The sequence below is a fragment of the Euleptes europaea genome, chromosome 19, assembly GCF_029931775.1.
Source record: "Euleptes europaea isolate rEulEur1 chromosome 19, rEulEur1.hap1, whole genome shotgun sequence".
Taxonomy (NCBI): domain Eukaryota; kingdom Metazoa; phylum Chordata; class Lepidosauria; order Squamata; family Sphaerodactylidae; genus Euleptes; species Euleptes europaea.
This window is the reverse complement of record NC_079330.1, coordinates 24,955,118-24,979,114: the sequence shown is the minus strand read 5'-3', so window position 1 is coordinate 24,979,114 and position 23,997 is coordinate 24,955,118. Positions and strand designations below refer to the sequence as shown.

At 49.8% G+C, this 23,997-nt stretch overlaps 1 protein-coding gene across 1 annotated transcript; it reads left to right on the top strand.

The window, feature by feature from the left end:
- The first annotated feature begins 10,664 nt into the window (after positions 1-10,664).
- ALDOC (aldolase, fructose-bisphosphate C) lies at positions 10,665-20,491 on the top strand. Its single transcript, XM_056865239.1, has 8 exons — positions 10,665-10,802; positions 12,999-13,210; positions 14,637-14,691; positions 15,586-15,746; positions 16,219-16,302; positions 16,761-16,935; positions 18,409-18,608; positions 20,208-20,491. The coding sequence occupies exons 1-8, from the start codon at positions 10,691-10,693 to the stop codon at positions 20,301-20,303; spliced, it is 1,095 nt and encodes a 364-aa protein (XP_056721217.1). The 5' UTR covers positions 10,665-10,690; the 3' UTR covers positions 20,304-20,491.
- The last annotated feature ends 3,506 nt before the right edge of the window (positions 20,492-23,997 follow it).

Below are 23,997 nucleotides of genomic sequence, written 5' to 3'. Positions count from 1 at the left end.
AGCCCAGCCACAAGGGGAAGGAGTCTGGCTGCCATTGAAAAGCACCTTCAGAACCACACAAAAGGGAAAAAAGAAGGCTGGGCTGGCCGCCAGTTCCTTACCCCTGTCAAAGCCAGCAGGGGCCTTCTTGGCTGGGAACCTATGCTTGTCCATAAGAGCCATTCCAGAGTCTCAGCCTCTCACCCGCCAGCTCTCATAAGAATATTAATTGAGGGGCCGTGGCTCAGCAGTAGAGCCTCTGCTTGGCATGCGGAAGGTCCCAGGTTCAAGCCCCGCATCTCTAGTTCAAGGGACCAGGCAAGTAGGTAATGTGAAAGACCCATGCCTGAGACCCTCGAGCCGCTGCCGGTCTGAGTAGACAATACTGACTTCGATGGACCAAGGGTCTGATTCAATATAAGGCAGCTTCATGTGTTCAATAGGACATTTTGAAGGGCTGAAGCTCAGTGGCAGAGCTTCTGCTTGGCCTGCAGAAGGTCCCAGGTTCAATCCCCTGGCATCCCCAGTTAAAAGAAGGACCTGGTGATGGGAAGGACCTTCCACCTTAAAGCCTGCAGAGCTGCTGCCAGTCTGAGTAGATAATACTGACATGGATGGACCAGTAGCCTGATTCACTATCAGGCAGCTTCATGTGTTCATTAGAAGAGTCCAATTGCCAAAGCGGCCATTTTCTCCAGGTGAATGGATCTTTATAGGCTGGAGGTCAGTTGTAACAGCAGATCTCCAGCTACTACTTGAGGTTGGCAACCCTAGCGGTTCACCAGGCATGGTTGTCTCATGGAGGTTGCTCTGTCTCTTGCGTACTCAAAAGCATGACAGTGCAGGAGAGGAGGCAATGTGGTACTCCTCTCCTCCTTGCGGCACCTCAGCGGGACAACCTCCAGTTCTTTGGCACATCCCTCGGCTCGCCACCTTGACGAAATGCTACGGCCGTTTCACAGTTATCTCCCTGCTGCCACAAAACATCAGGGTAAGGCTGCCCCAGGGTTGGGAGAGGACAGATTCCAATGCAAAGGTCAGAGCTTGTGGCTGTGATGCGCTGCACATGGACCCTTCTGGAAGAGACCTGCAATGCATGGACCCTCCTGGAAGATACCATAGAGTCCAATGGCCAAAGCAGCTACTTTCTCCAGGGGAACTGATCTCTATCGGCTGGAGATCAGCCGTAATAGCAGAACTCCAGCTAATACCTGGAGATTGGCAACCGTAGGCGTGATGTGAAGGCAGGCAATGGCAAACCACCTTCTCATGTCTAAAGAAGGGGAGGGGCCATGGCTCAGTGGTAGAGCCTCTGCTTGGCATGCAGAAGGTTCCAGGTTCAATCCCCAGCATCTCCAGTTAAAGGGACTAGGCAAGCAGGTGATGTGAAAGACTCCTGCCTGAGACCTGGGCCATTTATGCATGGGAGGTTTTGCCTTGGATTTGCCACTCTATAGGTGCACATTTTCCCCATCCGAATTCTCAAAACTCTGCATGGGGGCTTATTGTTGAGTTTTGAGAATTCGGAGGGGGGAAAAGTGCATCTAAAGATGGCAAATCCGAGGCAAAACCTCCCATGCATAAATGGCACTGGAGAGCCGCTGCCGGTCTGAGTAGGCAGTACTGACTTTGATGGACCAAGAATCTGATTCAGTATAAGGCAGCTTCATGCATTCAGGTGCGTCTCTTGCCTTGAAACCATAAGTCAGTAGTGACTCGACAGCCAAAAAAAAAAAAAAGTGCACAAGGTTTTATTTCACAGTGGATAGCCGTGTTAGTCTGTCTGCAGTAGTCAAAAAGGGCAAGAGTCCAGTAGCACCTTAAAGACTAACAAAAATATTTTCTGGCAGGGTATGAGCTTTCGTGAGCCACAGCTCACTTCTTCAGATACAGCTAGAATGTGAATCCATCTGTCTTTAAGTAGAGGAGAGTGAATTCAGACAAGCATTCGTATGTAAATGTTCACAGTATGTCAATGTGAATACCAGGCGTGATGGGATTAGGTGTGGTATGCAGAAGAGTCTGTGATGTCCAGGGGAGAGATGGGTGTGGAGAAATCAGCATTGGTAATGAGCCATGAATGCAAGGTCTTTATTCAGCCCAGATTGGAAAGAGACACTGCTGAATTACAGTTGAGATTCAAACTGAAGTCAATGCATTTATCTGGGCTGAATAAAGACCTTGCATTCATGGCTCATTACCAATGCTGATTTCTCCACACCCATCTCTCCCCTGGACATCACAGACTCGTCTGCATACCACACCTAACCCCATCACGCCTGCTGTTCACATTGACATACTGTGAACATTTACATACGAATGCTTGTCTGAATTCACTCTCCTCTACTTAAAGACAGATGCATTAACATTCTAGCTGTATCTGAAGAAGTGAGCTGTAGCTCACGAAAGCTCATACCCTGCCAGAAAATATTTTTGCTAGTCTTTAAGGTGCTAAAGCCATTTTCACATAACAAATATGTATTTTATCAAAAGTCCAGTAGCACCATAAAGACTAACAAAAATATTTTCTGGCAGGGTATGACCTTTTGTGAGCCACAGCTCCCTTCTTCAGATACAGCTAGAATGTGAATCCATTTGTCTTTAAGTAGAGGAGAGTGAATTCATACAAGCATTCGTATGTAAATGTTCACAGTATGTCAATGTGAATCGCAGGCGTGATGGGATTTGGTGTGGTATGCAGACGAGTCTGTGATGTCCAGGGGAGAGATGGGGGTGGAGAAATCAGCATTGGTCATGAGCCATGAATGCAAGGTCTTTATTCAGCCCAGGTAAGATTGGAAAGAGACACTGCTGAATTACAGTTGAGATTCAAACTGAAGTCAATGCATTTACCTGGGCTGAATAAAGACCTTGCATTCATGGCTCATGACCAATGCTGATTTCTCCACACCGATCTCTCCCCTGGACATCACAGACTCTTCTGCATACCACACCTGATCCCATCACGCCTGCCATTTGCACGTAACAAATATGTATTTTATCAAAAGTCCAGTAGCACCTTAAAGACTAACACATTAGTATGTAAATGTTCACAGTATGTCAATGTGAATCGCAGGCGTGATGGGATTCGGTGCGGTCTGCAGAAGAGTCTGTGATGTCCAGGGGAGAGAGGGGGGTGGAGAAATCAGCATTGGTCATGAGCCACGAATGCAAGGTCTTGATTCAGCCCAGGTAAATGAAATTGACTTCCGTTTGAATCTCAGCTGTAATTCCGCAGTTTCTCTTTCCAATCTCCCTTTGAAATTCCTTTGTAAGAGAACTGCCACTCTCAAATCTGCAACAGACTGTCCTGGAAGGTTGAAATGATGGATTCACATTCTAGCTGTATCTGAAGAAGTGAGCTGTGGCTCACGAAAGCTCATCCCCTGCCAGAAAATGTTTTTGTTCTTCTTTAAGGTGCTAAAGCCATTTGCACATAACAAATATGTATTTTATCAAAAGTCCAGTAGCACCTTAAAGACGAACAAAAAATATTTTCTGGCAGGGTGTGAGCTTTCGTGAGCCACAGCTCCCTTCTTCAGATACAGCTAGAATGTGAATCCGTCTGTCTTTAAGTAGAGGAGAGTGAATTCAGACAAGCGTTCGTATGTAAATGTTCACAGTATGTCAATGTGAATCGCAGGCGTGATGGGATTCGGTGCGGTCTGCAGAAGAGTCTGTGATGTCCAGGGGAGAGAGGGGGGTGGAGAAATCAGCATTGGTCATGAGCCACGAATGCAAGGTCTTGATTCAGCCCAGGTAAATGCATTGACTTCCGTTTGAATCTCAGCTGTAATTCCGCAGTTTCTCTTTCCAATCTCCCTTTGAAATTCCTTTATAAGAGAACTGCCACTCTCAAATCTGCAACAGACTGTCCTGGAAGGTTGAAATGCCCTGGCCCTTTGCAATGGCTGGCCTCGCGTCGTCGAGGGGCAAAAACCACCCGCCCCACTGTTGCTCGCGGCGGGAGGGGCCCGGGGAGGCCCCTCCCCTCTTATACCCCCTGGCCCCTCCCCGCCTCTCCCCCTCCCGGAGTCACGTAGCTCTGCGGCAGCGAAGAGCCTTTTTCGCAGCCGGAGCAGGAGACGCGCAATCCGGAGCAGCAGCAGCAGCAGCGACGCCGGCGAGAGAGAGAGACCCCCAAAGGTGGGCTGCAGGCTCAACCTGCGCGGTTCCATTCGAAGGGGGGCGCCTCCTTAATGGGTTGGGGGGTCTCCTGCCTTCGCAGCATCCCGCCCTTCGGCTGCAAGGGGCTCCGCAGCCGGAGCGCCCTGCTGCTGGAAAGGGGCGCAGAAGGGACGGGGGGATCCCCGATCGGGCGATCCGGGTCTCGATCCCGATCGGGTGGAGTCACCGCGGCTCAGAGGCGCCCCCCTGATCCTAGGAAGGCGGGGAGGGGCTGGGTTGAGGCGCCCGCCCTCGTCGCAGGCTCCGGGTGCCTTTTTCTCCGGGTGCCTTGAAAACCCTATAGGGTCAACGTCAGTTGGCCATGGCCATTCATGCATGGGAGCTTTTGCCTTGGATCTGCCACTCTTTAGATGCCCATTTTCCCCATCCGCATTCTCAAAACTCAATAAGCCCCCATTCAGAGTTTTGAGAATTCAGATGGGGAAGGCCGGGGCGGGGGGCTGGGTTGAGGCGCCCACCCTCGTCGCAGGCTCAGAGGCATCTGCCTCCCCCCAAAACGAGACGCTCCGCGTTTGCAGTTAGGTTATTCGCTTGGGCTGGGAGGCTTGGGCCGTTTGTGCATGGGAGGTTTGGCCTTGGGTTCGCCGCTCTCTGGATGCGCCTTTCCCCCATCCGAATCCTTAAAACTCAACAATCAGCCCCCATGTAGAGTTTTGAGAATTCGGATGGGGAAAATGGGCATCTGTAGAGTGGCAAACCCAAGGCGAAACCTGCCATGCATAAATGGCCCTGGGTTGCGTGCATGCATCAAATCGCTTGGGCAGGAGTTCGATGCCCGCTCGCGTCCAGTCTGTCATTATTCTGTCAAGCGAGAACAGAAGGGCAGGGAGCCCCTTCGAGGCGCCTGCTGCTGCCCACCATACCAGCCTGTTCTCGGGCACCTGCTGTCTAACCCCTTTGGTGGCAGTAGAAAAGAGTCCAGAGTGGCACCTTAAAGACGAACAAAATTTCTGGTAGGGTGCCCTCTTCTGTACTTAAGGATAGGTGGACTCGCGCTCTAGCTGTATCTGAAGAAGTGAGCTGTGACTCCCGAAAGCTCACCCCCTGCCAGAAATTTTGTTAGTCTTTAAGGTGCCACTCTGGACTCTTGCTCTTTTCTACTGCTGCAGACAGACTAACACGGCTACGCATTGTGATCAATCCCCTTTGGTTGCATCTAGCTGGCTAGTTTCATTTAGCAGGGTGATTATTCCACCGGCTTATTCTGGCACCAGCTGTTCGGTGACCTTGGGGGCATCAGATGGGCGGGGGGCAGGTGGGCAGCTGCCCTTTGCTCAATCCCCAGATCTGGTCCTAAGTGGTTCTTCTGTTGCTGTAGTTTATTCACAGTTTATTCTCGCTCCACCAGGGAAGAAGGTGTCTGGGGCTTGGTTGGCGCTCTTGCATGACTCCTAGAAAGAGAAAATTATTTGCTTAGCGGGATCAGGCCCTGACCTAGATAGATCAGGGTAGCCTGATATCGCAAGCTAAGCAGGGTTGGGCCTGGCTAGTACTTGGACGGGAGACCACCAAGGAAGTCCAAGGTTGCTACGCAGGCAACAACAAACCAGGTTTTTTTTTCTCCTGGTGCCTTGAAAACACTTTAGGGTCAACGTAAGTTGGCTATGGCCATTTATGCATGGGAGCTTTTGCCTTGGATTTGCCACTCTTTAGATGCACATTTTCCCTATCTGAATTCTCAAAACTCAGCCCCCATTCAGAGTTTTGAGAATTCAGATGGGGAAGGCCGGGAGGGGGGCTGGGTTGAGGCGCCTGCCCTCGTCTCAGGCTCAGAGGTATCTTCCTCGCCCAAAACGAGACACTCCACATTTGCAGATAGGTTATTCGCTTGGGCTGGGAGACTTGGGCCGTTTGTGCATGGGAGGTTTTGCCTTGGATTCGCCGCTCTCTAGATGCACATTTCCCCCATCCGAATTCTCAAAACACTATAATAAGCCCCCCCCACCCACCCATGCAGAGTTTTGAGAATTCAGTTGGGGAAAATGGGCATCTGGAGAGGGGCAAATCCAAGGCAAAACCTCCTGTGCATAAACAGCCTACAACTTGATGGCCAAAAAAGCCAAAGCAAAAAAAGGGGCTCCTCCAGTCCAGTCTGGTTTTGACAGGGGTCCTTTCGGTGTCTCTGGGAGCTGTCAGGTAAAGGGGCCGCTTTCCCTACAATTGTTCATCCCAACTAGCTGGCCGCCTCTGAAGGCGGAGGCTCCGTTTAGTCTGGCAGGGGTAATGTCTGCTCATTGCCCTTTCCTCTCCGCCTGATGTAAGGCCAGTGGGGAGGCCTTGAAGACAAACGTCCCTGCCTGCCTCTGAGGCTCTCTCTAGGCAGTCATTTGCCCCCTTTTGGTGAGGGAAGTGGCCCCTTCTGCCTGGTCGATGGTTTGCTGTGGTAGCTCGCTTTGGCAAGGTGCAGCAGAGCTGACGTTGACATGGCTTTCAGACTACGCCATGAGTGCGTCTCCCAAAAGGGACAAGGATGAGCTGGGTGGGGCATGCAGCGGACGTGCCAAGGACATGGGGGGGGGCTGGCAGAGCTGGGCACAATCTGAGCCGGTGCCTGATGTCTGAAGTTGGAGCAACGGGGAGGTCACTGTTGAGGAGAGGAGAAGCAGCCCCATGGTTAGAGTTGCCAGGTCTCTTTTCACCATCGGCGGGAGGTTTTTGGGGCGGAGCCTGAGGAGGACAGGGTTTGGGGAGAGGAGGGGTTCAATGCCCTAGAGTCCAGTTGCCAAAGCGGCCATTTTCTCCAGGTGAACTGATCTCTATTGGCTGGAGATCAGTTGTAATAGCAGGAGATCTCCAGCTGTTGCCTGGAGGTTGGCAACCCTACCCATGGTGCTGGAGGCTAAGGGGCTCGAGCCCTTTTTTTTTTTTCCCTTCCTTGGGGGTGGTTGGCCTTTGCTGATGGGGAGGCCGCTGCCCTTCCATCTCAGGGGATGGAGGCGGGGGAATGACAAGGCTGTAAAGCCACCTCTTCACACACCATTGTTGTTTTTCCTCATCCAAGGCTGCATTTGGGCGGGTCACGGGGCTCCATGAGAAAGCGGCAGCTGCCATCATCAAATGGCTGAGCCTAGGGTTGCCAACCTCCAGGTACTGCAAAGCAATTCACAGTGCGATGCTAGTTGGCGATGCAAAAATAATCAACACTAGGCTCAGTTCTATACATATATTCAAAAGGAGATAAATACAAAAAGTAGTGCAAGCAATATCTACAAGTGAGTGATAGTCAAACAAGAGAACATAGTACAACAAGTATCAAAGAACAAGTCAAAGAACAATATATACAACAAATCTATGTCTAATGTTTCTTTCTAGGTCTGTAAGACTTTCCAGTTATAATATCAGTCTTTGTAGGAGCTGGTTCAGGAAGTGGAAAAGATTCCTGTAGATTTTTCATAGGGTCCGTGTTAGGAATCAGACTCTTTAATCCGCTGGCCGTGTGCTGCGGGAGATTCAAACGAGGACCAAGCTGGCGCTTAATGTTAAATGGAAACGTCTTCCAGGTAATAGACGCTTTCACCAATAATGGCTTCTTCAGCCTAAGTGCCCAATATATTATAATATATGATTACTAAAATTTCTATTGCCAAACACACAGTGGTAAGTAAAATGAAGTAGCTAGGCTTTGCTAGGAGGGAGGGGGGCTCTATTCCTCACGTGGGCTGCTAACAGAAGCCCCCAGCTGCCTGTGGAACGTCTGCGCATGCTTGCGTGCTGCCATCTGGCTGGGAGTACCACGGGGCCGGACACGTGGTAGCCCTTGTAGGCTGGCCGTGGGTTACGTAACATAGGCTGGTGGGGTGGTTACGGCTGGGGAGGGGCCTTTCAAGTCCCAGAGCCTGATCTCAAGGCTGGGGGTTGTGCCCACCACCACGTGAAGATGAGCGATGGCTGTGCCCCGGAGTATATGTCAATGTGGTGTGAGAGCCAGCGGGGTGTAGTGGTTAAGAGCGGTGGTTTGGAGCGGTGGATTCTGATCTGGAGAACCCGGTTGGATTCCCCACTCCCCCACATGAGTGGCGGAGGCTATTCTGGTGAACTGGATTTGTTTCCCCACTCCTCCACATGAGGCCAGCTGGGTGACCTTGGGCTAGTCACACTCTCTCAGCCTCACCTACCTCACAGGGTGCCTCTTGTGGGGAGGGGAAGGGAAGGCTATTGTAAGCTGGTTTGATTCTTCCTTAAATGGTAGAGAAAGTCGGCATATAAAAACCAACTCTTCTCCTTCCTTCACCCACTGCTTACCAGATATACAACGGACTTGAAGCTTCTGTGGGAGAGGAGGTTATTTTCTGGCTGGCCAGAGAAGCCCTAGCAACACTTGTTTCCGAAACCGGGCATGTCCTGTAGAGATGGGGAATTTTGTGTGAGGGCCAGGGGGTGTGTGCAGCATCTTCTTGCTAGCACAGGCTGTCTCTCCATGTTTTGATAGGCTTGCCAGGTCCCTCTTCGCCACTGGCGGGAGGTTTTTGGGGCGGACCCTGAGGAGGGCAGGGTTTGGGAAGGGGAGGGAGTTCAATGCCATAGAGTCCAATTGCCAAAGTGGCCATTTTCTCCAGGGGAACTGACCTCTATCGGCTGGAGATCGGTTGTAATAGCAGGAGAACTCCAGCTAGTACCTGGAAGTTGGCAACCGTATCTCACGGAATTACAATTAATCTCCAGACCAGACCAGCAGTGCTTATTGGGATTACACCTCAGAGCCTGTTAAAGAAAAAAGTGCCTCTGGGCATGTGCAGAGTCCCTCTCTCTTACCACTGCATAGATGTGGCCTCATGAGTTCTGGGAAGAGCCCCCCCCCTCTATATACTCCCTTCAGTCCCCCTCCTCACTTACTTTGTGGGGGGTTTGTTATTCTCAGGAGTCTGCTCTGCTGGGAACTTAGGGTGCCATCTTGTTTGTATTTTATGGATTTCATAGAATCATAGAGTTGGAAGGGACCACCAGGGTCATCTAGTCCAACCCCCTGCACAATGCAGGAATGTCACAATTACCTCCCCCCCCACACCCAGTGACCCCTACTCCATGCCCAGAAGATGCCCAAGATGCCCTCCCTATCATGAACTGCCTAAGGTGATAGAATCAGCATTGCTGACAGATGGCCACCTTGCCTCTGCTTAAAAACCTCCAGGCAAGGAGAGCTTACCACCTCCCAAGGAAGCCTGTTCCATTTTAATCTATTTTAATTGCTTCTGTTTGCAAATGCATTTGATTTGTTGTTACCTACCCCAAGCCCCATTGTAGTGTGGGAGGGGGGGATAGAAATCTAAAATATGAGCAAATATAAATAAATAAAGGAGAGGGAGGTGCCTTCTCTCTCAGAAAAAGCTGGAACCAGCTATGCTACTGAAAACAGGGCTCAGGGACCAGCATGACCCTGGCTCTGCCGGGTCCTTTTCTTTAGAAATGAAGCGCTGACAGGCAACAGCGTTGCAGGTCTCTTCCAGAAGGGTCCATGCGCAGCGCATCACAGCCACGAGGTGTGACCTTTGCATTGGAATCTGAACTCTCCTAACCCTGGGGCAGCCTCACCCGGATGTTTGGTGGCAGCAGGGAGGTGATTGTGAAACGGCCGCAGCACACCGTCAAGGTGGCGAGCCCAGGGACGTGCCAGAGAACTGGGGGTTGCCCCGCTGAGGTGCCGCAAGGAGGAGAGGAGTACCACATTGCCTCCTCTCCTGCGCTGGCGTGCTTTTGAGTGCACAAGAAACAGAGTGGCCTCCATGAGACAACCATGCCTGGTGGACCGCTGGGGTTGCCAATCTCCAGGTACTAGCTGGAGATCTCCTGCTATTACAACTGATCTCCAGCCAATAGAAATCAGTTCCCCTGGAGAAAATGGCCATTTTGGCAATTGGACCCTATGGCTGAAGTCCCCAATCAGTGGAATTTCCGTTTGTCCGCGGCAAGAAGATCTGCCTTAGCCCGGCTGCCTTCCGACGTCATCGTTGTTTTGCGCAGGACTGTTACACTGGGACAGCTTCGGCATCCTCCGGACTTTGGCGCTCCACGTCTTCTCAGGGTGACAGATGATTATTTGGTCACAGTTGATAGAAAGATGTTTCTGTGCCTTCTACTTTGCAATTGTATAACTGTACTTAATATTTAAACGTTGTAATTTAGACAACGAATACACAGAGCCTTGTGCTGTATATTTGATGGGTTGAACCGCCAGGTACTAGCTGGAAATCTCCTGCTATTACAACTGATCTCCACCCGATAGACATCAGTTCCCCGGGAGAAAATGGCCGCTTTGGCAATAGGACTCTATGGCATTGAAGTCCCTCCCCTCCCCAAACCCCGCCCTCCTCTGCTCCAAAAACCTCCCACCGGTTGCAAATAGGGACCTGGCAACCCTAGGGACTGCTAAGCGGAGTCATCCATCGATCGCCAGTGTGGGAGGCATCTGGGCACGACCGCTGGGGGTGCGTGGCCATCTGCCTTGGGTATAGAGGTCCAAAGGGATGCAGGGTTCTAACGGCATTCTTTGTGCGGTCCACTACCCTTGCAGGGAAAAGCGGCCGAGATGACTCACCAGTACCCTGCCCTCACCCCCGAGCAGAAGAAGGAACTGTCGGATATCGCCCAGCGCATTGTGGCCCCGGGCAAAGGCATCCTAGCAGCTGATGAATCTGTGGGTAGGTCGACCTCATGGTCAAGGCACGCGTGACGTATAGGGATGCGACGGGATTTCCCAGCCTGGATGTTTCGCAGCACAAATCCCTGCTTTGGTTGCGCTGCTCGCTTGGGCAAATCAAGCCCGCGAGTCTTTTATTTTCATGCCGTCCTCTTCGCGCGGAATCTCTTTTGTGAAACGTACATCGCGATTGATGCTGTTTCTGCATGAATAATGACGTAGGAGAAACAAAATTAAAACGGCTGGGAATGACCACACTGGGAAAAGGGCAGATTCATACATGCCTAACTGAGGTCTATATAAGCATATACTGAATAATATCTACACTTCACAACACGGAAACTTACTTTGTTTGTGAACACTTATGTGACATTAATACTAGCCTCTCTCCTCCCTTTTCTTTTATACAACTGACATTATGGGGAGGGGGGATAACCGACTAGCTTGTTTTGTTCAGCAGTTCTTGCTACTGTGAGCACTACAGTACGGCGACCAGTGTGGTGTAGTGGTTAAGAGTGGTGGTTTGGAGCGATGGAGTCTGATCTGGAGAACCGGGTTTGATTCCCCACTCCTCCACATGAGCGGCAGAGGCTAATCTGGTGAACTAGATTTGATTCCCCACCCCTGTACGCGAAGCCAGCTGGGTTACCTTGGGCAAGTTACAGCTCTGTTAGAGCTCTCTCAGCCCCACCTACCTCCCAGGGTGTCTGTTGTGGGGAGGGGAAGGTGATTGTAAGCCGGTTTGAGTCTCCCTTAAGCGGTAGAGAAAGTCGGCATATAAAAACCAACTCTTCTTCTTCTTTTAATACTTGGAATGATGTTATGGTTCTAAATGTTTTAAAAGTTTTATTGCTATACCTTGTTTTTAATTATTGTTATCCACTCTGAGTCCGGCCTTGGCCGGAGAGGGCGGATCAAAAATATAAATAAATAAATAAACGTGTGTACTCTTCTTGCACATTCCTCGGGGAGCCAAGAGGGGTGGCTCTGGTTCCTTCTTCAGTGCCCCCTTGTTAATAGCAAAGTAGCACCGGTGTAGTGCCGGTGGTGCATAATATCTGGCCCACAGACTGTATGTGGTTGACGAAAGCACATGCTGCAGCCAGGGCCCCGCTTGGCACTCATTCACACACACCCTTTATTAAAATATCTCCAGCCAGTGTTAGTTGGATTTCTCAATGAATCTGACGCTGCTAAATTGGAATATCTGTTGTCCGATAAAAACCACTGGGTATCCAGACAAGTAGCTAAATTCTGTCTTGGGATATGTAAGACACAGGGGAACAATACTAAAGCTTTTATGCTGCCTTGCCTCCAATAGCCCAAAGTGGCTGATGGTTGCTTATTGACTCTTCTCCATCCTAAAAGGCCAGCGTTGCTTAGTGGCTAGTGGTGCACTGGTAAGTCTCTCTTGGCGTGGTGATGTCATGTTCGGGGCCCTAGTGGTGTTACAGGGCTTAGCCCAATAAGAAAGCTAGCGGACGAGGACATTCTGGCCCATGTTAACAGTCTGAGCTGCACACCCCGGTGTAGCTTGTGAACGGGTCCTTTTCTTTCTTTTTTAAATAACGAGAAGACATTCTTTTCCCTGTCCAGCTTTCTGACTTGTCCTTCTGAATGAGCAATTTAATGGGCAACCTTCTGCCTTCCTGAGCTGCCAAGCAGCAGCCCCTTGGCTGGAAAGAAAGCGCTTTGTTATGCACTGCGTAGCCTCGTTGCTGTGTAACCCCCATCGATCACACAGTAATGCCAACCTTTGTGTTCACTTACTCAGGCAGAGTACTGCCAATAAAACGATGCATCTCATGAATTGCACAGTATAACATGCAGTGGTTGTCTTGGAGGGAAAGCATCCCGAACCCTGGGTTGGTTGGGCAAGGGACTTGGGGTGGAACAAGGGGAACCCCTTCTCTCTCTTTCTGATCCAAAGTGGCGCCGAGTTGGGATCCAGCTACAGTTTTGTCCTATAAATTGCCTTTCAGTTTCCAGTATCCTTCCACTTGCTTGCAACTCCAGGTGGCAGGCAGCCGTCGTTCCCGTTTCCAAGATGGGGAACGGAGACTGAGGCTTGTGCAAGACCAAACAATGAGCAGAGGCAGGGCTTAAACCCGGGTCTGAATGGTCCAGGTCCCCTTGCCCTGCGACTGGACCATTGCTCTGGCCTCTTTCTGTGTGCATAACCCTCCTCCTCCGGCAGGCAGCATGTCCAAACGCCTGAACCAGATTGGGGTGGAGAACACAGAAGAGAACCGGCGGCTTTACCGGCAGCTCCTCTTCAGTGCTGACAGCCGAATCCAGAAGTGCATCGGCGGCGTCATCTTCTTCCATGAGACCATGTACCAGAAGGCGGATGACGGCACATCCTTTGTTGAGATGATCAAGGACAAAGACATCGTTGTGGGCATCAAGGTAGGATGTGGCTAAGTGTGAGGCTCTCTTGGGATGCTGCTGAGTTTTGCATTTGGACTTGGGAAAACCCAATCTGGGTTTCATGTGAATCAAACTCACAAGTCTCTATTCTCTATTACAACGGGAAACTCACACAACAGTTGACACAAAAATAATGTTAACAGCATTAAAAAAATATTTTATTGAAAGTTTAAACATTACAAACACGTAAGCAAACGCATACACATACGGATTAAAAGTTCTTCCAAGGAGATCAGTGAATAGTTGTTAATAAGACAATAAACAATCTAATATTGCTCTTTTATACAATCCCACTTAACAATAAACCCCTCTAAATTACATATATATCATATAAGCCTCTTACTCTTTAACTTTCTCACTAATTGATCAAAGCTGTAAATTCTAACATTACAAACAATATCTAATACTGCTACTCTTAGTCATGACTCTTAGTATGACTCTTAGTCATACTTATCACCCCTCCTTTAGCTCTAATAAAAATTCTTTCTCTCTAGTTTACTACCTACTTTCAACCCACTGTACATCAAATACAAATATCTTATTCTAAACTTTCAAATGAGCATAATCATAATAAATCTGCCATTTCTTTTGAAGATCATCCATAGATCTGCCTTTCAGCATTAAAATGGCATCAGAGAAACAGGGAGCTTCAAAGGTTGAGCTGGAAACTATACACTATAACAAAATAATTATATTTATTACAAGGTGTACACTAGAAATTTGTTAAAGACACAGGGCCTGGAATGCAGGCTACATATAACAACATCAGGTAAAAAAATATCATACACAGTTGATGTACATTCAATATAAATGACCAGTAAGGGGTCATACGCGTTTCGGCTTAAATAGGCTTTCCTCAGTGGTCATAAATACAAAAACTGATAATTAAAAGTCACTCTCAGTCACTCTCAGCCCCACCTATCTCACAGGGTGTCTGTTGTGGGGAGGGGAAGGGAAGGTGGTTGCAAGCTGGTTTAAGCCTTAAGTGGTAGAGAAAGTCGGCATATAAAAACCAACTCTTCTTCTTTTATCTGGAGATGCCAGGGATTGAACCTGGGACCTTCTACACGCCAAGCAGATGCTTTACCATTGAGCCACAGCTCGGGTTCCAGGCATGCCTGGAACAAAAAGGGGTGTCACTAGAAAAGGCTCACAATGCTCAGATTCACAACCAGAAAGGAATGGGAAAGGGCCCCTGCATCCATCCTAATGCCCACTTTGTAAGAAGTTGACAGGGGCACAGCCTCCCGCTCCTTTGCCCCTCCGGCATGAGTGAGTACTTACTACCCTGTCTGTCTGTCATCTGGGAGGCTTCTGTGGCCACGATCCCCCTCCTTGGTATGAACCAAGGACCAAAATGCTGGCGGGAGAGGCTGTTCTCAGTGTCTCATTGTTCCCTTAACAGGTGGACAAGGGTGTTGTGCCTCTCGCTGGGACCGATGGAGAAACCACGACTCAAGGTGCATTCAATTCGCATTCGTCTTACAAATGGAATCGGGGGGGGGGGATGAGAAATCTCCCCAGCAGAAGCTGGTGGAGGGGAAGATGAGGGGAAGGGTCCTGGGCACATCCTTGACTGAAGCTGAGGACTGAGAGATTTCCTAGAACCAGAGAGGGCTTATGAGAGAGACGTGAGTATTGTGGGAAGTAGGTCTTGGCAGAAGAGGCAGCAGCAGAGAGAATGGAAAGCCGGAGACCTCGGGAGGTCAGTACTGTCAGTGGGAGAGGAATCTGGGATGGCACCCGTTATACCCAGGACCCAGAGGTTTGTGCTCTGGTAAGGGTGAAACCCCACGAGCCGCCTGGCATGCAGTGGTAAGCTGGAGTACCGCAGTCAAAAGCTTGGCTCACGACCTGAGTTTGATCCCGACAGAAGTCAGTTTCAGGTAGTCGGCTCAAGGTTGCCTCCGCCTTCCATCCTTCCGAGGTCAGTCAAATGTAGGGTTGCCAGGTCCTTTTTTGCTACCAGCGGGAGGTTTTTTGGGTGGAGCCCGCGGAGGGCAGGGTTTGGGGAGAGGAATTCAATGTCATAGAGTCCAGTTGCCAAAGTGGCCATTTTCTCCAACTGAACTGATCTCTATCAGCTGGAGATCAGTTGTAATAGCAGGAGATCTCCAGCTAGTACCTGGAGGTTGGAAACCCTAGTAAAATGAGTACCCAGCTTGGTGGGGGTAAAGTGTAGACGACTGGGGGAAGGCACTGGCAAACCACCCCGTAAAACACAGTCTGCCTAGTAAACTTCGTGATGTGACATCACCCTATGGGTCAGTAATGACCCTGTGCTTGCAATGACCTTCACCTTTTAAGGGTGAAACAGGAGGCTTGTGGGTAAGAGCTGTGCCTTCCTCCGCCAGGTTTGGATGGGTTGTCGGAGCGCTGTGCTCAGTACAAGAAGGATGGAGCCGACTTTGCCAAGTGGCGCAGTGTCCTGAAGATCAGTGAGAACACTCCCTCCTCCCTGGCCATCATGGAGAACGCCAATGTGTTGGCGCGCTACGCAAGCATCTGTCAGCAGGTGGGCTTGGCTGAGAGAGCCAGCGTGGTGTAGTAGTTTGGAGCGGTGGACTCTGCTCTGGAGAACCGGGTTGGATTCCCCACTCCTCCACATGAGCGGCAGAGGCTAATTGGGTGAACCGGGTTGGTTTCCCCACTCCTCCACATGAAGCCAGCTGGGTAACCTTGTTCTAGTCACAGGTCTCTGAGCTCTCTCAGCCCCACCTACCTCACAGGGTGTCTGTTGTGGGGAGGGGAAGGGAAGGTAACCGTAAGCTGGTTTGATTCTTCCTGAAGTGGGAGAGAAAGTCGGCATATAAAAACCAACTCTTCTTCTTCTTGTCCTGGCTCTTGAGTGTTTTGAGTGGGGTAGGGGGTGGCTGGGTGGGGTACACCCCTTTCCTTAGGCAGCCAGAGAGCAAAACAACCTTCTTGGAACAATGGGGGGGTGTATCTCCTCTGTCTCAGTGATCCCTTTGGCTTTTCTCCTACAGAATGGCATAGTGCCGATTGTTGAGCCAGAGATTTTGCCGGATGGGGACCACGACTTGAAGCGCTGCCAGTATGTGACCGAAAAGGTGAAGCCTGTTCTGGGTGCATGTGGGGCACCATTTGGGGCTGGGGGGGGGGGAAATCTGGGCAAACCTGGGGGGAGGGGTTGTAGGAAGGGTCCCTGAGTGGCGTAGAGTTTCTCTGCCCCTTTCCACAGGCCGTTAAGAAAAAGAAACGTGTAGCTTTACAATGAAACCTCTCTTGCTGAGAGAATGTGCATGAAATCACGCTGGAAAGGAGCAGCTTTAACGCCAGGTTCTATTCGCTTTAACTGAAGCATTCTGCAGGGTCTCCTCTCCGTTCCCAGGGTGCACACTTGCTTAGAGGGTCTCTGGTCTGGTGCTTCCAGTTTAAGGAAAGGGGGGGTGCGCGATCAGGCTTGTGTGCCCTATGATGGGGGAGGAGTTCTGGAGTCTGCATGGTTCTACCCAGGGGCCACCACTGGGCAGGCTGTGCTGACCGCGGCCCCTGTGCCTCTTTCTAGGTCCTGGCTGCTGTGTACAAAGCACTTAGTGACCATCACGTCTACCTGGAGGGCACGCTGCTGAAACCCAACATGGTGACCCCCGGCCATGCCTGCCCCGCCAAGTACAGCCCTGAAGAGATCGCCATGGCAACAGTGACTGCTCTGCGTCGGACTGTACCACCTGCTGTTCCAGGTATTGCATCTCCTATTTCTCCCCTCCCTCCCGCACCATACACCAGTCTTGGCTGGGATGTCAAAAGGCCTTGTCTGTATTGAGCATGGGAGCTCGGAACCAGTTTACTATCGCTGTGTCTCTTAAGACGTGGGGCTTGCAACATACTGAGAGCCAGCGTGGTGTAGTGGTTAAGAGCGGTGGTTTGGAGCGGCGGACTTTGATATGGAGAACCGGGTTTGATTCCCCGCTCCTCCACGTGAGCAGCGGAGGCTAATCTGGTGAACTGCATTTGTTTCCCCACTCCTACGCATGATGCCAGCTGGGTGACCTTGGGCAAGTCCCACTCTCTCAGCCCCACCTATCTCACAGGGTATCTGTTGTGGGGAGGTGAAGGGAAGGTGATTGTAAGCCTGTTTGAGTTTCCCTTAAGTGGTAGAGAAAGTTGGCATATAAAAAACAGCTCTTCTTCTACTGATGGGCCTTGGACTTGTTCAGGTCCAGAAGCCATTTGGGCATACTCACTGCTGGAATATTCTTTTATCATGCAACAGAAAAAGAAATATATACATATACATGTGTAAATGATCCTCTTAATATCAAGAAGCTTTATTGGTAGCAGCTCCAATGTCCCTGACTAGCCTGTCAGTGCTCAGAAGCTAAGCAGGGTTAGTACTTGGATGGGACACCACCAAGGGAGATTGGGGCTGCTATGCAGAGGAAGGCAGTGGCAAACCACCTGTGCTCCTCTCTTGCCTTGAAAACCCCATGAGATGGAACTTTGCGGGGTCAACATGAGCCGGTTGCAACCCAGTGGCACACTTTACTTTAAGCTTCATTGAAACAGAAGTTTCTTTGTGCTTGAGAGAAACGGCCTCTTCCTCCTTCGCATCCTAAGGCTGCTACCTCTCTGCTACCTTCAGCCAGGTCTGATCTGGAGAACCAGGTTTGATTCCCCACTCCTCCACATGAGCGGCGGAGGTTAATCTGGTGAACTGAATTTGTTTCCCCACTCCCTACACACGCACCTACTGCTTTGCCCGCAGCACGTGAATGTGACTGAGGGCGGGGGAGGCAGGGAGCAAGCAAACCAGCCCTGCAAAGCTACAGCTCATACTCAAGGGTGCAGCCAGACATGGCTGGGGAGGGGGAGAGAGATACACAGGAGGTGGGTGGGTGACCTTGGGCTAGTCACAGCTCTCTTAGAGCTCTCTCAGCCTCACCTACCTTACAGGGTGACTGTTGTGGGGAGGGGAAGGGAAGGTGATTGTAAGCCAGTTTGATTCTTTCTTAAGTGGTAGAGAAAATCGGCACATAAAAATCAACTCCTCTTCTTTATTTTAATTTTAATTTTTTTGCTATTCTGGCTTTGGATTATAGTTGAAGACCTGCACGCTGTGTCTGTGCGGGGTGGGTGAAGACAAAACTCCCCGTCCAGCATTTGGTGTGTGTTTTGCAGCTATGTTGGATCACTCCACCTCCTCTCCCTTTCAGGTGTCACCTTCCTGTCTGGGGGGCAGAGCGAGGAAGAGGCCTCCATCAACCTCAATGCCATCAACAACTGCCCCTTGCCCCGGCCCTGGGCTCTGACTTTCTCCTTCGGCCGGGCCCTGCAAGCCTCAGCCCTCAACGCCTGGCGCGGCCAGCGGGAGAATGAGAACATGGCTACGGAGGAGTTCATCAAGCGGGCAGAGGTCAGGACGTGGCAGAGCCCCCCCCCCTCCGCTCATACTCATATACTCATATCATAGAGTTGGAAGGGGCCATACAGGCCATCTAGTCCAGCCCCCTGCTTAATGCAGGATCAGCCTAGAGCATCCCTGACAAGTGCTTGTCCAGCCACTGCTTAAAGACTGCCAGCGAAGGGGAGCTCACCACCTCCCTAGGAAGCCTATTCCACTGTCAAACAACTCTTACTATAAACATTTTTTTCCTAATATCCAGCCGGTACCTTTCCGCCCGCAATTTAAACCTATTATTGTGAGTCCTCTTCTCTGCTGCCAACAGGAACAGCTCTCTGCCCTTCACTAAGTGACAGCCGCTCAAATACCTAAAGAGAGCAAGCATGTCCCCCCTCAGCCCCCTCTTCTCCAGACTGAACATTTGCAACTCCCTCAGACTTTCCTCGTAGGGCTTGGTCTCCAGGCTCCTGATCATCCTTGTCTTACAGCGATAGGCAGCATAGGCCACAGTCCCTGTCCCTTTACCAATGCAGCTTTCTGACCATTTCATTACAGTACTGTCCTATTTATCTGTGCTTAAAAACCTTCTCGGATCACTCTGCTTGGCCCCAAGTGTGCTGAAAACAGGGTCATGTTCCACTTTGACCTGATTCGGCTCCCCACATTGCAAACCAATTGCACGGGCAGGGAGGGCATGTGAGTTGCTCTCCATGGTCCCTCGCAGGGCTTGGTCTCCAGGCCCCTGATCATCCTCGTCGTTCTTCTCTGCACTCGCTCAATTTTGTCCACATCCTTTTTGAAGTGAGGCACACAATACTCCAGGTGCGGCCTGACCAATGTAGTGTACCGCGGAACTATGACATCTTGCGATTTGGATGTTATGCCTCTGTTGTGCTCACCCCGGAGAGTTAAATACAAACAACATCCCCTATGCTGTACTCAGTCAAGCTTAAACAAAATAAACAGCATGTGGCTCACAATTCTTAAGTAGAAACACTTTGAAATTTTTACTATAGTGAACTAAAGAGATGAAATATAGTTATTACATGCAAAAAAAACCTTACAAGGTGCTGTACAATAAACCCCCATCAAAACACACACAAAAACACACACACAAAAAAACCCTATTTTGTCTCCATATATACAAGGATGAAAGAATCCAAATCAGCCTCAAAAGGGCCAGTTTTGCACTGGTAAACAAAGACTTTCACCAATAGCCAAAAGTACATCCAATAATGCTCAAAGCGTAAGTTATTGGCATAACTTGCATGAGTAACGTATCATTTTATTACAACACGTTAAAAGTACATTTCACTACTCCAATGTCGTGTGACTTGTGCAAACGACGTATCTTCAATTTTTATATCGCTGGATTCAGTGTTTAGCGTAGATCACAACTGCTTCCAAGTAGGAGTTATTCATGAAGCTTATAGGAATGTTCTTCCTAGGTATTGGTTCACGTTTCACCTTTAAGGCTTCTTCAGCCTAATAAGCATCTTTCGACCACTGAGGGTTCATACCCCGGAGAGTGGCAGATCCTGGGTTGGCGAGACCTGCAGGGCCCAGGCAGGAATCTGACAAAAGTCTCTTCCCCCCCACCCTGTTTTCCAGGTGAATGGTTTAGCCGCTCTCGGCCAGTACGAAGGCGGCGAGGACGGGTTTGGTTCAGCCGGACAATCCCTCTACATCGCAAACCATGCGTATTGAGCTTTCCCCGGGGAACTTCCCACGGAGAGACCCCCCCACTCTGCTACCTTCCATTCCAGTCACACCCAGCTTTTCGACTGTATCTGCAACCGGAGCTAAGTAGCCGTGGAGTGTCCAGCACCAGAGACGCGATGCATGAGAGAAGCTCGGAAGAAGAGGAACCAGCGGCATCCCCCCGTTTCTCGTGGAATCTTACTATTGGGAAACGAGAGGCCAGGCCTCCTTGAGCAGGGCTGCTGAGCAGGTCACCGAGAGGCTCTTTGAGGCTAGCAAAAGTGCGAGGAAACCACTAAGCGTGATTTTAAGGGCGGGGGGACCAACTGAAAGGGGCAAGAGGAGATCGAGGCAGGGTCAGTGTCATCTGAGAGACTCTCCTGTACTGATGGAGAGGAAGGTGTGGGGATGGTGGGGGCCCCGTGATCTTGCCAGCACTCTGCTGTGTGTTCCCACCCACCCACTTCCTGCGTATCTCTCTCCCCCTCCCCAGCTATGTTTGGCTGCGCCCTTGAGTATGAGCTGTAGCTTTGCAGGGCTGGTTTGCTTGCTCCCTGCCTCCCCCGCCCTCAGCCACACTCACGTGCTGCGGGCAAAGCAGTAGGTGCGGGGGTAGGGGCCGGCCTGCGTGTGTCGTTGTGTGTTTCGTGAGATCTGTGTGCACTTGACGATGTACTAACCAGGCCACTAACTAATAAAACAGTAGATGAGTGATCTTGCTGCTGCTGCTGCTTCCAAGGTGCAGTTATTCTTGTCCTTTATTGTTAAGCTCATATTACCAAAGATCTTGAGCATGAAGAATACATAAAAGATAAAACAACATGAAGGGTGCAATTATTTAAAAATTGATTACAAGGTATTGTCGAAGGCTTTCACGGTCAGAGTTCATTGGTTCTTGTAGGTTATCCGGGCTGTGTAACCGTGGTCTTGGTATTTTCTTTCCTGACGTTTCGGCAGCAGCTGCGGCAGGCATCTTCAGAGGAGTAAGATGCCTGCCACAGCTGCTGGCGAAACGTCAGGAAAGAAAATACCAAGACCACGGTTACACAGCCCGGATAACCTACAAGAACCAATGATTACAAGGTGTTTGGTCTATAGTTGGCCAGAGAGTGAGGTGAACCTTTCTTAAAGGTAAAAGTAGTCCCCTGCTCAAGCACCGGGTCATTCCTGACCCATGGGGGGACATCACATCCTGACGTTTACTAGGCAGACTTTGGTTATGGGGTGGTTTGCCAGTGCCTTCCCCAGTCATCTTCCCTTTACCCCCAGCAAGCTGGGTACTCATTTTACCGACCTCGGAAGGATGGAAGGCTGAGTCAACCTTGAGCCGGCTACCTGAAACCAACTTCCGTTGGGATCGAACTCAGGTCATGAGCAGAGCTTGGACTGCAGTACTGCAGCTTACCACTCTGTGCCACAGGGCTCAGTTACATATCAGAATAACAAATTCCCCCACTTTCCAGGGATTTTACTAGTTAGGTCTATCACAGTAAACAGGCTTTGTAAAATTGGAGACCACTGCTCACAGTATGTTTTTAAAAGTTCTGGAGGCATCCAATCTGGGCCTGGAGTCTAACTGGACTTTAGTCCTCTTGTTAAGGAAAAAAATTCCTCTAGTTTTACTGGTGACCATTTGGACGAATTATCCAGAGGTAAAGGATGGACATGTAGAGGGATATTTTTCATTTAAAAGGGCGTTGAATAGTTTCCCCAGAGTTCCATTGAAATATGTTGAGTTTTCTCATTGGTAAGTAATTTATTGCTTGTGTTTATCACTCGCCAAAAGGTCTGGTAATGATAAGGCTGTTGCTGTATCTGTAGTTTACTCTTTAACAGCCGCTTTGAAGATACTCCAAAAGTTATAATCAAGTTGTGCTTAAATGCTCATTTGCACACAGGCGCTCTTTTTACGCTGGAACTATTTTAAAATAACTTTTAAGTTTGCCTCTGTGGCTGCCTGACACTTCCCTGGCTAAAGCAGCTGCTTCTCTCTGGCCTGGCTCAGCGACTGGATCAAAGATAGCCACGTGTGGAACGGGATGCCACCAATGAAAAAGAGAAGGGAGTCAGCGTGGTGTAGGGGTTAACAGCAGTGGTTTGGAGCGGTGGAGTCTGATCTGGAGAACCGGGTTTGATTCCCCACTCCTACACATGAGCGGTGGAGGCTGATCTGGTGAACTGGATTTGTTTCCCCACTCCTGTACATGAAGCACTGAAGAATTATACATCAAGAATTATACATCAAGAATTGAACATCAAGAAGACAAAAGTAATGACTACAGGAGAATTACACAACTTTAAGGTTGACAATGAGGAAATTTAAATTGTCGAAGACTTTCTACTCCTTGGCTCCATCATCAACCAAAAGGGAGACTGCAGCCAAGAAATCAGAAGGAGATTGAGACTGGGAAGGGCAGCCATGAAGGAGCTAGAAAGATTCTGAAGTGTAAGGATGTGTCACTGGCCACCAAGATTAGGTTAATTCATGCCATCGTATTCCTTATTACTATGTATGGGTGTGAAAGCTGGACAATGAAGAAAGCTGACAGAAAGAAAGTAGACTCCTTTGAAATGTGGTGTTGGAGGAGAGTGTTACGGATTCCGTAGACTGCCAAAAAAATCAGTGGGTTATAGATCAAATCAAGCCTGAACTGACCCTAGAAGCTAAAATGACTAAACCGAGGCTATTGTATTTTGGTCACATTATGAGAAGGCAAGAGTCACTGGAAAAGACGGTCATGCTAGGAAAAGTAGAGGACTGCAGGAAAAGAGGAAGATCCAAAAAGAGATGGATTGACTCAATAAAGGAAGCCACAGCCCTCAATTTGGAAGATCTGAGCAAGGCTGTCAAAGACAGGACATTTTGGAGGACATTGATTCATAGGGTCGCCATGAGTCGGAAGTGACTTGATGGCACTTCACACACACACACACACACACACACACACACACACACACACACACACACACACACAAGCCAGCTTGGGTGACTTTGGGCTAGTCACACTCTCTCACCTACCCCACAGGTTGTCTGTTGTGGGGAGGGGAAGGGAAGGTGATTGTAAGCTGGTTTGATTCTCACAGGGTATCTGTTGTGGGGAGAGGAAGGAAAGGTGATTGTAATCTGGTTTGATTCTTTCCTCCTCTTTTCTCCTCTTCTTCTTCCTCCTCTCCCTCCTCCTCTCCCTGCCAGAACAAGGACCCAGGCATCCTGGCTCCTGCCTTGAACTGAATTCGGTTGGGATCGACGGATTTCGGATTGAATTTGATTGCTAGTTCAATCCGAATTGGCAATAAAGTCTCTATGGAGTGCTTTGCCTGTTTTCAGGAATCCGGCTGTCGTACTGCCTTTGTATTTTATGAGCATAAGAATTGCCATGCTGCTGGATCACATTAAGGTGGTCCCATCTAATCACAGTGGTTGTTCTTACTGGCTGACAGCAGTCGGGTAGCAATCTTTGCTGCCTAATTCCCTGAGCTGTAGAGAAGCTGCCCTCTTCCCCCTGCCCTTGTAAGGGGATGGACCCTGTGCTGCTTATAAGCCAGCTCTTCTGTGCTTTTGACCAAAGCAGTAACTGCAAACCCTTCTATAAATCCTCCTGCAGTCACACCGATAGCTCCTTGGAATCTGCACAGAAGGAAGCACTGGGAACATTACAGTGTGGTGTAGTGGTTAAGAGCGGTGGTTGGGAGCGGTGGA